Here is a 12,517-nt window from a genome sequence, read left to right as displayed (position 1 = left end):
ATGTTCTTATTGATGAATATGGAAAAAGGCTGAACAAACAAGATTCGGAGACTAAAAAAATTATGTCAAAGTAAAAGATAAAAAAAAATAACACACACACACATGTAAATCCAGAAAAGAGACAAGTCCTCTTACACTTTGTGTTCTAAAGATTTTCCAGCTTGCTGTCTCCACTTGTAGCCTTCTCGGTTCCAACTACAAAACCCTGATATATATATATATATATATATCATCACGCTATAAAAAAAATCTCATTTCAACACATGCGCTTTCTAGTTTCTACACAATGATTGATCAGTTCATCGGCGACTGCGAGGGAGAATTTCGAGGAATCTCAACCGCCGGTTGTTGAGCATATGGAGAAGATTCCGGTGGCGGTGGAGGCGGTGGGTATATCGGCGGACATGGTCTGGCCGGAGGCGACGGTGATGGTGAAATTGGAGACGCCACTGGAGATGGCGAAGATGGTGATATTTGCGGCGGAGGAGTAGATGGAGAAACACACGCTGTGACGGGATTACACTTGAAGGAGTCACAATCTACAGGTTTCGACAAAAACAGTTTACATTCCATCGTCGATCTCTGGTCCTTCTCATCCTTGAGACAATTCATCGTACTGTTATAACTCTCCAGATTACAACACGTCGATGGCTCTCCAGTGAAATAGTTAGACCCAAATCTGAATTCTTTAAGATTCTTGAGCGAGCAAAGCTCTTCCGGAATTACACCGGAAAGCATGTTACGCTCTACGTTTAACACCTCCAGCTTCTCCATCTGCCCCATCGACTCCGGCAACTCTCCGACCAGCCAGTTGTAACTAACGTCCAAAACGGTGACGTTTCGAAGCAAACCCATGTCGTTTGGTAGACACGATTGTAAACCGTTATCCATCAGGATGATCTCGTTCAGAGTCTTACCCATTTTACCGAAACTCGTCGGTATACATCCTTCGAACCGGTTTGACGCCAGAACTAAAACGGATACCGGGGAATTCCCCATGTTAACCGGGATTTTACTAACGAACCGGTTACTGTTCAGGAACAAAGCGTCTAGATCTTTGTCGAACAGAGATTCTGGCAATTCCCCTTCTAACTCGTTGTACCGGAGATCGAGATACTTTAGTTTCGGTAAACCAATAACCAATTCGGGGAATTTACCAGCGAACCGGTTATTGCTGAGATCGAGTTCGAAAAGGAGACTCAGCTGCGAAAACCCGAGTGGGAGGGTCCCACAGAACCGGTTCGAGTTGACGTGAAACAGAGCAATGTCAGTGAGGAGGCCAAGCTCTTCGGGGAGGTGACCGGCGATATCTCCATGGTTTAGATCGACGCCGGAGACGGTTTTGATCGAAGGGTCATCGAGGGATGAGGAGCATACTACTCCGTTGTAGTCGCACACACGGGATCCGAACCAGTTCGCCGTTAGATTCCACGGGTCGGAGATGATTGCCCGTTTCCACGCTTGTAACGCCACGTAAGCTCTCTCGAGCCGTGCGTTTTCGAAGACCAAGTACGGAGGTATGGTTATAGGGTCGTCTCGGGAATAAAGAAGTTGCCGGGACCCACCAGGAGCGGCGGTTGCGGAGATGCAGAGTAAGATCACGGTGGTGGCGAACGTTAATAGGGTCGGTTGATAAATCCTCATCACACTATTATGGAGTTTAGTTATGTTATTCACTCTTCTTGTTCTTTATTGTTTTTTGTTTTTGTTTTAGTATCTGTAAAAGAGAGAGATTAGCAGTGAAAGCTACTGATTCTTATTATTAGATGTGAGGAGGAAGTATGACATATATGTATCGCTATTTGTAGATCTTTCGTTAGTAGATTTTGTCAAATTATTGTTTCGTTTACAGCATTGGCTTTGACCCAGAATGTCTAAAAATTCTTTATCATTACAATTTTATTACAGTGCACAGTGGAAATAAAACGATTAGTTTCTTGGGGAAGAAAAAAACAAACTAATTTTGTAAATTAAGATTATTCTATTTTATTTGGATTTGACTTAGCAAAACTGAATTGAAAATTGTCCCACTAGTTTAGCGTCTGAGGAAACAAAGATAAAACAAAAGCAAAGTTAAAAATATACTGAGAGAACAGGATGTGATGATGCAAGTTTTTAGGGATGAAACGTGGGGATTTGTTTGTTACTATTTACTAAGCTACCAACTACCATTTACTTTCTATTTTGTCAACCTTGATAGTATAAAATTAACTGGAATTTCTAAACCAAACCGAGATAGACAAAGCTAGAAAATAGAAAGTCGCAAAGGTGTAATTTGTATTGCGGATCAAATAGCCAACCTTAAAATTTAAAGATTGCACATCATGGGAACTTAATTAAACGACAAATTAAAAGAGCTTTAACAAACTCTAGGATGCACATCATCGTCACTAATCTAAATGCCTTTAAGCCTTTTTGAAAAGCAGTTGAGAAATTTTGCTGGGCTAACTATGTCCTACTAATTCACGTTTTCAAAAAACTTATACAAGGACTTTAGTTCAAGGTATTTGAGCAGTACAGTGAGAATGAGCCTTGTTTTTATAAGAAAACAATGAGGTTATATATAAGATGATTGGCACATGTCAAAGAATTTGTAAACGTCTTTACGAAAATACCAAAACTGCAAAATCGTTTCCAATTCAGGACCAATTTAGTCGAGTCTCCTGACTGAATCCTTAACAATTTCATATTGTATATTTTAATTCAAAAATGTTGAATAAAAGTATATATTTCTAAAAATATTTCTTTGTAATATACTATTGCCCAACACGTAACAGTAAGTAGTTACCTATTCGTAAACATTTTAATCTCTTAATTATATAATTTTGAGTCATTGGACAAATAATTTTTTCAATTCTGTTGTCTTTTCATCTCGTTTTTCAAGTGAGATAAAAAAGTTGCCTAATTGTAAGTGCATTCTAGAGATTTTGTGAGAACTTACTTTTTGTTAAATAATTATAAGTTCACATCAACAGTTTTAAGTTAAAACTATTAATTATAGAAAATTTATCAATTTTTTTTTATTATAGAGTTTGATGACAGCAAAAAATGAGAAATGTTATTTTTGTATATTTTACATAAAATTCATTTAAGGGTTTTCCCTATTTTATTTGACAACAGATACGAAGAGGAAGCCAATTATTAATGGACACGTCACCATACCGGAGAAAATATCTAAGATCATTGACGAGATGAACATCGGACCAATAACCGGGTCAAGGATAAGATAATAACGTTTCCAAACAGACCCCACCGTGATGCGACCTTCAAGTAAACGCCCGTTCTTTGTTCTTCGCTGACGATTTAAGTCCATTATTGAGCAGTTTTCTTTCCTCTCCCACCTTTTTAGCATTTTTAGATCTCTGAAATTGCGATTGTCTCTCCTCTCGAACGATCTTCTTCAACGCTTTGTTTCCTGGTAAGCTCATTTTCTCTCTCGTTTCTGCTTCTCCGTTGGCGTGATCGCAACGATGGAGCCTGTTCGTGTTCTCTTTTGTCTTGTATTTGAATCAGTTTCTCTAGGTCATATTTCTTCCGAAGAAATTTTCGATTTCTGTTTCTGTAGTCTCTTGATTACTGCGATCTAGGATAGCAAGAATCGCGTTTGATCGACGTAGAGGCTAGATAGTATCTCTTCTTTCGTATGTTCATGTTATCTATCTCCGTTAGGTTTACTTTTTCCTCTTGATTTGCTTCTGGGAAACCATGTGTATTATCGATTTCTTTGGTTTTCGGAGTCCCTGTCGAATCCTAGTCGATTTGAAGGTGCGTAGATTAATTTGATCGAGACCTAAGGCGTCACGAAGAACAAGAGAAGCTGATCTTATTATTATATCTGTAACGATTATCTTTTTGTCTCATCGATTTTGATTCTCTGGTTGGGTCTCGCCATCTGTTAATTGATTGATTTGGATTCTGGTTGGAATCATTGTGACAAACTTGTTTGGTTAAGAATGTGGTTGATAGCGTAGATTTTTCTGCCAAGTCCTTGACTGATTTTGTTTTACTGCATGATTCAAGTAATCAATTTTCTCTCTTCTTGCTTAGCAATGAAGCCAGGAGGATCTGCATTGAACCCGTACGCAGCAGCTTACGTACCACTCTCCAAAAGAGAGGGTTATTTGGGTGGCGAAGAGTTGCGATCTGCAAAGCCTGTCACACATCAGGTGCAGCACCAACCCTACGTACCTCATGGTTTTGGATTCCAAGGAATGGGAAGTTTTCCAGGCTCTCAAATGTCGATGCCAAAGACATCTTCTGACATGGCATACAAGCAGATGAGGGATGAGGATATGGAGATGGACATGGACATTGAGTACCTTTTAGTCACATTCCCTGGTCTGTCACATGAGTCCATCAATGATGTATACTTGGCCAACAGTGGTGATCTGGATGCAACTATCGAAATGTTGAATCAGCTCGAGGTAATCATTCAATAGCCATCTCACACATGCGATTACACCATTGTAGATTGTAAGCTTTTGTGTTTGGATTCAGGGGTTTATGAAAACCCGCTCTAATAATGTATCATCAGAGTCTGCCTGCAATAGCTTTGCTAATTTTTTAAGTTTATGAATTCTAACAAAACTTAAGCTTGATAATGGCTATTGTTGTTACATCCTACAGATTTACAGTACTGAAGCACAGGAATACCTCCCAGACACACTTGACATTGGCGACGTACCTGAAACCACCGAGCCTTCTACCTCGACAGCACCAAAACAAAAGAATGCAAGTGGATCATCATCATCATCCTCGGGTACCCCCAACGCTCCTGCATCCTCCTCCTGATTTGATGAGTCCTTAAATGTGAAGTTTTCTTCTCTTATTTTCATGCAATGGATGATATGAAAAGTTGATGGTTTATCTTAGGATATCTCTTTCTATATAATTTCCCGCCTTTGTATCTGGGAAAAGAGAGTACAATGTATAGATTTTTAATTTTCAGTTTGGATTTCTCTTTCTCTGTTGAGAATTGGGATTGTCTTCTGGTGGAGAAAGCTATGAATCATAAGCCTCTCTGCTCTTTTGACCATTTTAGTCCTCATCTCATTTGCCCATTTTGCTGCTCAATATTAATATGAATATCTTCTCTTTTACACCGTGTGCCAATGTTATGAGCTTACTTATGAATTGATATGTTGCTTTGGTAACCGAAATATATCCATTATTTATGTCAGACAACCGAAATATTTGTTAATAATGTTTATGTTATAACCTATTTTTCCCAGAAATTTGAAATTCGAATCCCAAACAAGGCTTTAGGCGATGCATTTCTCATATAATAACTTGTCTACTTGATGGGTTTAAAGGGAAGTCAAAAGATTATAAAAACGGGGTTGAAGTTGAACAATGAAGTCTACACAATATTCGAACTACTGGCCTGTGGCTATGGCCTATGGGTCTGTAATAAAACTATGTGCAGCTTCTTTTGCGGCCCTCTGTCTTTCTCTCTCTGGTACTATTATTAGATCATCTAATTATGTCATTGTTTGAAAAAAAATTTAAAAAGTATTAGGAGAAAAATGAGGAAAATAGATTCCGTGAATTTCTGTGTTTTAGACCTGCAAAAGCTGTCATAATATGATTTTGAGCAATTAAGATCGTCTGTTCCAATAGAAAATAAGGAAAAAAAAAAACTGAAGTCGGTGATATTTTTGTTCTTCCTCTTTCTATACAGAACAACGTATCTCCGCAAATTGCCTTCTTCTTCTTCTTCAATTTTTTTTTTTTTTAAATACATTTGTTACAGATTTTTTTTCATCATCCATTGGTGATACTGAATATCTTTTTTTTTCTTCTGGATTTGTTTTAGAGGGAAGATTGAATAAAAAACTAAAAGAAAAAAAGAGAGATGGGTTTGGATTATTACAACGTATTGAAAGTGGACAAGAACGCAACGGAGGATGATCTGAAGAAATCTTACCGGAAATTGGCTATGAAATGGCATCCTGACAAAAACCCTAACACCAAAAAAGAAGCTGAAGCCAAATTCAAGCAGATCTCTGAGGCTTATGAGGCAAGTCATCTTCACTCTCTTGATTGATCCAGCCAAATCCAAAACTGTGTGTTTACATGTCTTACTGAGATCCATTCCCTTGGCTTATAATGAGTTTCTTGGGATACAAGCAAATATGTTACCACCACAAGCATGTCTTCTGAGGCATATAAGGCAATGTTGCTGCATTGCTACCCAAAACATCCCACGTTTTTCATTCGTTTGATCCCAAAAGTTCCATTTTTTATCTGAATATAATGTGAATCCGTCCTAAAAATGAGTTTTTTTTTGGGGATGGGAAACTGTTTCAGGTTCTGAGTGATCCACAGAAGCGAGCGGTATATGATCAATACGGGGAAGAGGGATTGAGCGATATGCCGCCTCCAGGGAGCACGGGAAACACCGGAAGAGCAGGAGGCTTTAACCCGAGAAACGCAGAAGATATATTTGCAGAGTTCTTTGGAAGTAGTCCATTTGGTTTTGGATCAGCTGGTGGTCAAGGAAGGTCCACGAGGTTTCAATCCGATGGAGGAGGAATGTTTGGCGGATTTGGTGGCGGAAACAACAACGGCGGAGAAAACATATTCAGAACTTACAGTGATGGGACTGCGCCTAAAAAACCTCCACCTGTTGAGAGCAAGTTGCCTTGTAGCCTTGAAGAGTTGTACTCTGGATCAACTAGGAAAATGAAGATCTCTAGATCCATTGTTGACGCTAACGGGTAAACTTTGTTTCGTTTTTTTAGAATCCTAAACCATAAGATCAGTATCAATGTATCATTGTTTCGTTTTGTGCAGGAGACAGTCGCAAGAGACAGAGATTCTGACCATTGTTGTGAAACCGGGATGGAAGAAAGGGACCAAGATTAAGTTTCCGGATAAAGGAAACGAGCAAGTGAATCAGTTACCAGCTGATTTGGTGTTTGTGATTGACGAGAAACCACACGATTTTTTCAAGAGAGATGGGAATGATCTCATCACAAGCCGAAGAGTGACGCTTGCAGAAGCTATAGGAGGAACAACTGTGAGTATCAACACGCTCGATGGGCGGGATTTACCCGTTGGTGTCACGGATATCGTTAGTCCCGGATTTGAGCTTGTGGTTCCAGGAGAAGGGATGCCAATAGCTAAAGAGCCAAGAAACAAAGGTGATCTAAAGATCAAATTCGATGTTCAGTTTCCTACAAGATTGACAATGGACCAGAAATCTGCACTCAAGCGGGTCTTAGTTGGTTGAAGAATCTTGAGGATGATACCTTTCGTTGTTGTTGTGCATTAGTTCTTCTTCCTGGTATATACAGTTTGTAGCATATTCTTGATATGTCTGTAAAAAATCTGTACAAATCTTTACTGTGTTGCTTACTGTTGAATTCAAACTTTTATTCTTAAAAAGAGTAAATTATTCAAAGATGATATGGGTGAGAAGAAGGATGATGTCAAGAACCAAGATGCAACTACACTCGATATGGTGAATTGTTTTGAATATATCATAATATGAAAAAACAACATATCAAGCGTGATAGGTCCCTCCTCAGAACTAAGAGATTGTGAACACTAAGAACACAATATCAACACAGTTTCTTTGGCAAATTTTCAGTCTGTTCATTATCTTAACCATGAGGCCTTTAAATACACCAAGGAAAACAATTGATCAATCCTACAAATATGGAGATAAGAAAGTGGAAAGTGGGAAGTAGGAAAGTGGAGATTAAGTCCTATGATTAAGCAGAAATTAAAAGAACTAATTAATAATAAATTGTATCTCATCAAAGTGGAGTTTCATTATGGTTCTTGACAAGATTCACTTCAACAGCTGCGAGACAAGCGAAACTAAGATATGGGTTCACATGGATTGAAAAAGACAAAATAAAGTTATTTCATTATTATTTCCTGAAGAACTCACACCTCAACTTTCAAAACAGATCTGCCATATCAAGTACACGAAAATCAAAATGATGAGAAAAAAACTTATACAAGACTAGCAACAAGTGAACAACCAAACCAAACTGTAAGCTCACAAAAAGAAGAGCACCTGCGTATCTATATATATAAGGCCCAATCTGAAAATAATAATAGGCCCATTTTATGTCAGAACAAATTGGATCTCGAGAATAATTGGGCTTTGGCGCACCGGGTTACTTAGGATTCCTCTCAGTGAATCCAACGGTTGTAGTTACGTGTCAGCGTCTTATCAAGCGGACGCTATAATTTGCATGCGAGATGTTAATTTATTGTATATTATCGGAAAAACGGAACATTGCCGCTGTTTTTTCGATAAAAGGAAAATCCTTGTCTAAAATTAAATTTTGGAAGTAATTTTTTTTTATTTTTTTTTTCTGCAATTGCCGAGAAAATGCCATCATTTTTCTCAGCAATCGAGAAAGGAAAAACAATCAAGACACCCCAAAGATCATAATAAGTTTCTCGATCCGAACTCTGTCTTTAATACTCACCGTTTTTGTTCTTTCACCACCCAGATTTGCTTCTCTTTTTTCTTTTCCTTTTTAATTTGCTCTCTCTAGATTCAGGTTTTTTTTTATAAAAAAAATCAATCCTCTCTCTCTTCCTCTTTCTCTCTCTATATCTCCAGGAATGTCCGTGGATACTGGAATCATGAGATTAAGATTTGAGGAGAAAGCAGGTAATGATTAGGGTTTCCAAGTATTGGGGATATAAAAGTGGCAACCTTTTGTTTCGGATCTAAACCACATTCCCCGGGGATCTCATAATATATTCCTCTCTTTGCCTTCTTCTCTCAGATCCGTCTTCGATTCGGCGAATTTTAGGGCTCATCATTTGATAATGTGGATTTGAGCTTCCTCACACCCTCTCCGATTCCCAATTTTCATCACTGCTTTTTTCTATATTGGGGTGTGAATTTGAATTTGGGAAGAATGTTTAAGCAGTTTCTGAGTAAACTTCCTCGGAAGTCTTCAAAAGCCGACTCAGGAGAGCTGACTCGTTCGAGCTCGGGTCCGGTTCCGTCCCCGGCTCAGAGATCCGGAACCGGTGGTGGCTCAGCTCCGGTTCGATCCAACTCAGGGAAGCGTATGTCATCTGCTGTTTTCCCAGCGAGCGTGGTTGCTGGAATAGAGCCATTAGTGCCATTCAAGGATGTACCAAACTCGGAGAAATTAAACCTCTTTGTGAGTAAAGTTAGCCTCTGCTGCGTAACATTTGATTTCTCCGACCCGAGTAAAAACTCGATCGAGAAAGATGTGAAAAGGCAGACATTGCTCGAGCTTTTGGATTTTGTAGCTTCAGGGTCTGTTAGATTCACTGAACCAGCTATTCTTGCAATGTGTAGAATGTGTGCTGTTAATCTGTTTAGGGTTTTCCCTCCGAATTACCGGTCTAGTGGTGTTGGTGGTGAAAACGATGACGACGAGCCTATGTTCGATCCTGCCTGGCCGCATTTACAAATCGTCTATGATTTGCTGCTCAAGTTTATCACCTCTCCGTGTCTTGATGCTAAAATGGCAAAGAAGTATCTGGATCATGCTTTCATTGTGAGGTTACTCGACTTGTTTGATTCAGAGGACCCTAGAGAACGAGAGTGTTTGAAGACGATTCTGCATCGGGTTTATGGGAAATTCATGGTTCACAGGCCGTTTGTCCGCAAGTCCATGAGCAATATATTCTACCGGTTTGTGTTTGAGACAGAGAAGCATAGCGGAATCGCAGAGCTTCTGGAGATTTTCGGGAGCATAGTGAGTGGATTCGCGTTGCCTTTGAAAGAGGAGCACAAGATCTTCTTGTGGAGAGTATTGATTCCACTGCACAAGCCTAAATCTGTTGGGAACTACTTCCAGCAGCTATCTTACTGCATCACTCAGTTCGTAGACAAGGAGCCAAAACTTGGCAGTGTTGTGATAAAGGGTTTGTTGAAGTTCTGGCCTATCACCAACAGCCAGAAGGAAGTGATGTTTCTTGGGGAGGTCGAAGAGATTTTAGAAGCAATGAGCTTGATGGAATTCCAAAAGGTCATGGTCCCATTGTTCTTGCGGATTGCTTGCTGTGTCAACAGCTCTCACTTTCAGGTATATTCGTACTTTTTAAGAGACATTCTTAACCATAAAAGACTTTTACAGATTGTATCGTTGACCTTGATTTTGAGTTCTGCGGTTAGATATACACTCATAGTTCTCATATATGATTGATTTGAAAAAATGCTTCTTGTGTTTCAGGTTTCTGAAAGAGCACTGTTTTTGTGGAACAACGATCAAATTGTGAACTTGATTGCACACAACCGGCAAGCCATCCTACCGATCATGTTCACTGCCTTAGAAAAGAATGCTGAAAACCACTGGAACCAATCCGTGCTAAACTTAACCCTAAACGTGAGAAAAATGTTCTGTGAAATGGACGAGGCTCTGTTCATGTCTTGCCATGCTCGCTTTCAGGAGGACGAAGCAAAGCAATGTTCTGCAGCAGAAAAGAGGAAAGAAATCTGGGCTAAGCTAGAGAACGCAGCAAGTATGAAGCCGATAACTGGAAAGACGGCTGTTCTGGTAACTCCTTTAGCAACCTCCATTGCTTGCTAACAGTGCTCAAACCAATTCTCAGACAGTTTATCAAGCAATGAAGCAGCAATATCAGAAGAAGAAAGATGATGGAGGGCTTAAGCTATGGTCTTGGAACTTTTCATCTGGATTGATATTTGTAATATTATATAACTTTGATGTTGTTAGCTGTGTGGGTTTTATGCTATATCTCTTGCTTCCTTTAAAAGCGAGGAAGCAAAGAAACCATGCCGCAGATTTCTATATCAAACTCTGTAATTCAATTAAGTTTATATATATCCTTTTTCCTTTCAGCAATGACTTTATGTATATGACGAAATTGATATTGAACTGAGAAAAGATTTCGAAGCCTAGAGAAACAAACAAATGTACAACTATTGTATTTTCCTCACAAAACTTCATAGGCTAAGGTCATGCAGGAAGAATGTTTTCCCGCGGTATATGATGGACCTTTCTTCGGCTCCAAGGCACCACAAATGTCCTTGCAGGTTGAGAGTCTCTTTCATTCCTGCTGTTTCCCACACAAACTCAAAGAGCCCTAAGGCTCTATCTAATTGCTTCATCCCTCTCGCCAACGTTTTCTCATCAGTTGACGTCAAGATCCTCCCCATGCTTAAGCACAGGAACTCGCTCTTCTCCTTGTAAAACGCTCCACAGAGATCAACTTCGATGTCACGCACACGGCCGTAGAGGAAATACATGACGAGATTGAACAAACATGGCGAAGGACTGCCCAACATCTTTGAAAGCTTTCTGTGCACAAGGTGCTCTTGATGTCTAACTTCTCTGAAACCGATATTGTTGTCCAAAAACACATCTTTGATCTGTAGAAGCCCTTCTTTCATCGATACAAGCTTTTCCAGATGGTAGAGTACTTTAGTTCCTTCATCATCTTGGAGATACCTTCTCAGATCATTGACCATGTCAAGAACGTCTTCCCATTTTGCAGAGGCATTTGCTTTTGCGTATCTAGCTGGGACAGGTCGCATCCATGAAGTTGAGCTCTCAGCCTCATATGAAACTGATGATTCAGATAAGAATTTGAGGCAAGACAATATCACTTGCTGGCCCAACTTTGTGCCTTGCCTCGTCTCGCTATGTTCAACCAACCAATCAACTTCTTCCTTGAGACCATTCAGTATATCTTCAAGAGCACCTCTCCATATACGATACTGAGTAACCTGTGAACACACGGTGCATCTCACTAGCTTCCGCTGTTGCGCCGAGATGTTAAGAAAGTTGCAAACTTTTGTCAACGAATTCACCAACAATGGCTCTCTTTCGCTATCAGTCCCAAAAATTGGAAACTTGAAGCGTCCCTGTGCTCTGAGCTTCTGCTGAATTGAAGGAGACCCAATGAATATTCTAGCCAGAGACTTAAAGGCCTGCATTTTCTGTTTGATACAATCATCATAGATGATGACACCATTGACGTCCTCGAGCTTCCCGTCGACTAAATCGAAGTCTCTCAATGCACGGGTTAGTTTTGTCAGAACTGGGAGTTTCCTCTCGTACCATTCATAAGGCAATGCTTCTCTGTCGGAACCAACCGAAGAATGATACAAAACCTGGATTGAACGGAAGAAGCGACCTTGATTTGCCCTGAAACAGATTTGAGAGTTTAAATGCCTTCTTATGTGATGCACATTACCCCACATTTCAAGAAGCTCAGTGAAACAGCAACGTGATATTATTATTCAGACATCAAGTAATCGAATCGAACAGAGACAAGGGGAGGAAAAATGTCAAAACTCTCTTTTAGGAATTTCTACAAACAGCTTGCATGCAACTCTTATGAACGAAAATACCCACAAGTATTAGGCTCTTAAATGATCCGCACGTAACATTCTCTCGAAGAAATCAAACTCGGGTGCAATAGAATATGTATATTCAGAGGAAGTAAAGCAAATTTTAAGAGAAGAAAAGGAAAACATCAGATGAGAAGCGAGGCTGGGAGAGAGGAGATGGAGTTGGGAAGGGAAGAGATGTTACTGCGT

At 39.7% G+C, this 12,517-nt stretch overlaps 5 protein-coding genes across 8 annotated transcripts; 3 read left to right on the top strand and 2 right to left on the bottom strand.

Moving 5' to 3' along the window:
• Positions 1-99: 99 nt before the first annotated feature.
• Positions 100-1,821, bottom strand: LOC18011939 (leucine-rich repeat extensin-like protein 7). Its single transcript, XM_006394745.2, has one exon. It carries the CDS (start codon positions 1,642-1,644, stop codon positions 295-297), a length of 1,350 nt encoding a protein of 449 aa, XP_006394807.1. The 5' UTR covers positions 1,645-1,821; the 3' UTR covers positions 100-294.
• A 1,462-nt stretch (positions 1,822-3,283) lies between these two features.
• Positions 3,284-5,035, top strand: LOC18011938 (polyadenylate-binding protein-interacting protein 6). The gene is made up of 3 exons (XM_006394744.2): positions 3,284-3,418; positions 4,048-4,424; positions 4,627-5,035. The coding sequence occupies exons 2-3, from the start codon at positions 4,050-4,052 to the stop codon at positions 4,789-4,791; spliced, it is 540 nt and encodes a 179-aa protein (XP_006394806.1). The 5' UTR covers positions 3,284-3,418; positions 4,048-4,049; the 3' UTR covers positions 4,792-5,035.
• Positions 5,036-5,854: 819 nt separating this feature from the next.
• On the top strand, positions 5,855-7,234 carry LOC18011937 (dnaJ homolog subfamily B member 4). Of its 3 annotated transcripts, none has more exons than XM_024151645.1 (3): positions 5,855-6,019; positions 6,310-6,568; positions 6,816-7,234. In XM_024151645.1, the coding sequence occupies exons 1-3, from the start codon at positions 5,855-5,857 to the stop codon at positions 7,232-7,234; spliced, it is 843 nt and encodes a 280-aa protein (XP_024007413.1). The 3 variants fall into 3 exon arrangements, with proteins under 3 accessions (XP_024007413.1, XP_006394805.1, XP_024007412.1); XM_006394743.1 differs by having other exon boundaries at positions 6,310-6,719; positions 6,796-7,234; XM_024151644.1 differs by having other exon boundaries at positions 5,855-6,029; positions 6,296-6,719; positions 6,796-7,234.
• Positions 7,235-8,293: 1,059 nt separating this feature from the next.
• Positions 8,294-10,813, top strand: LOC18011657 (serine/threonine protein phosphatase 2A 57 kDa regulatory subunit B' kappa isoform). Of its 2 annotated transcripts, XM_024151137.1 has the most exons (3): positions 8,294-8,638; positions 8,757-10,037; positions 10,185-10,813. In XM_024151137.1, exons 2-3 carry the CDS (start codon positions 8,892-8,894, stop codon positions 10,539-10,541), a joined length of 1,503 nt encoding a protein of 500 aa, XP_024006905.1. In that variant the 5' UTR covers positions 8,294-8,638; positions 8,757-8,891; the 3' UTR covers positions 10,542-10,813. The 2 variants fall into 2 exon arrangements, with proteins under 2 accessions (XP_024006905.1, XP_006394804.1); XM_006394742.2 differs by having other exon boundaries at positions 8,294-10,037.
• A 49-nt stretch (positions 10,814-10,862) lies between these two features.
• LOC18011656 lies at positions 10,863-12,498 on the bottom strand. Its single transcript, XM_006394741.2, has one exon. It carries the CDS (start codon positions 12,176-12,178, stop codon positions 10,919-10,921), a length of 1,260 nt encoding a protein of 419 aa, XP_006394803.1. The 5' UTR covers positions 12,179-12,498; the 3' UTR covers positions 10,863-10,918.
• Positions 12,499-12,517: the final 19 nt, after the last annotated feature.

Source organism: Eutrema salsugineum, unplaced genomic scaffold (genome assembly GCF_000478725.1).
Source record: "Eutrema salsugineum unplaced genomic scaffold, Eutsalg1_0 scaffold_6, whole genome shotgun sequence".
NCBI classification, from domain to species: Eukaryota; Viridiplantae; Streptophyta; class Magnoliopsida; order Brassicales; family Brassicaceae; genus Eutrema; species Eutrema salsugineum.
Note: the sequence above shows the minus strand (reverse complement) of the source record. Positions and strands in the feature narration are given on the sequence as shown.

Excerpts from the sequence above, each read along its gene's own strand:
- LOC18011938 (XM_006394744.2), top strand. The coding sequence starts at position 4,050 with ATGAAGCCAGGAGGATCTGCATTGAACCCGTACGCAGCAGCTTACGTA. Across the intron at positions 4,425-4,626 it reads AAATGTTGAATCAGCTCGAG|ATTTACAGTACTGAAGCACA; the intron begins GTAATCATTCAA and ends TACATCCTACAG.
- LOC18011939 (XM_006394745.2), bottom strand. The coding sequence starts at position 1,644 with ATGAGGATTTATCAACCGACCCTATTAACGTTCGCCACCACCGTGATC.
- LOC18011656 (XM_006394741.2), bottom strand. The coding sequence starts at position 12,178 with ATGTGGGGTAATGTGCATCACATAAGAAGGCATTTAAACTCTCAAATC.
- LOC18011657 (XM_024151137.1), top strand. The coding sequence starts at position 8,892 with ATGTTTAAGCAGTTTCTGAGTAAACTTCCTCGGAAGTCTTCAAAAGCC. Across the intron at positions 10,038-10,184 it reads TCAACAGCTCTCACTTTCAG|GTTTCTGAAAGAGCACTGTT; the intron begins GTATATTCGTAC and ends CTTGTGTTTCAG.
- LOC18011937 (XM_024151644.1), top strand. The coding sequence starts at position 5,855 with ATGGGTTTGGATTATTACAACGTATTGAAAGTGGACAAGAACGCAACG. Across the intron at positions 6,030-6,295 it reads GGCTTATGAGGCAAGTCATC|GGAAACTGTTTCAGGTTCTG; the intron begins TTCACTCTCTTG and ends TTTTTGGGGATG. Across the intron at positions 6,720-6,795 it reads TCCATTGTTGACGCTAACGG|GAGACAGTCGCAAGAGACAG; the intron begins GTAAACTTTGTT and ends CGTTTTGTGCAG.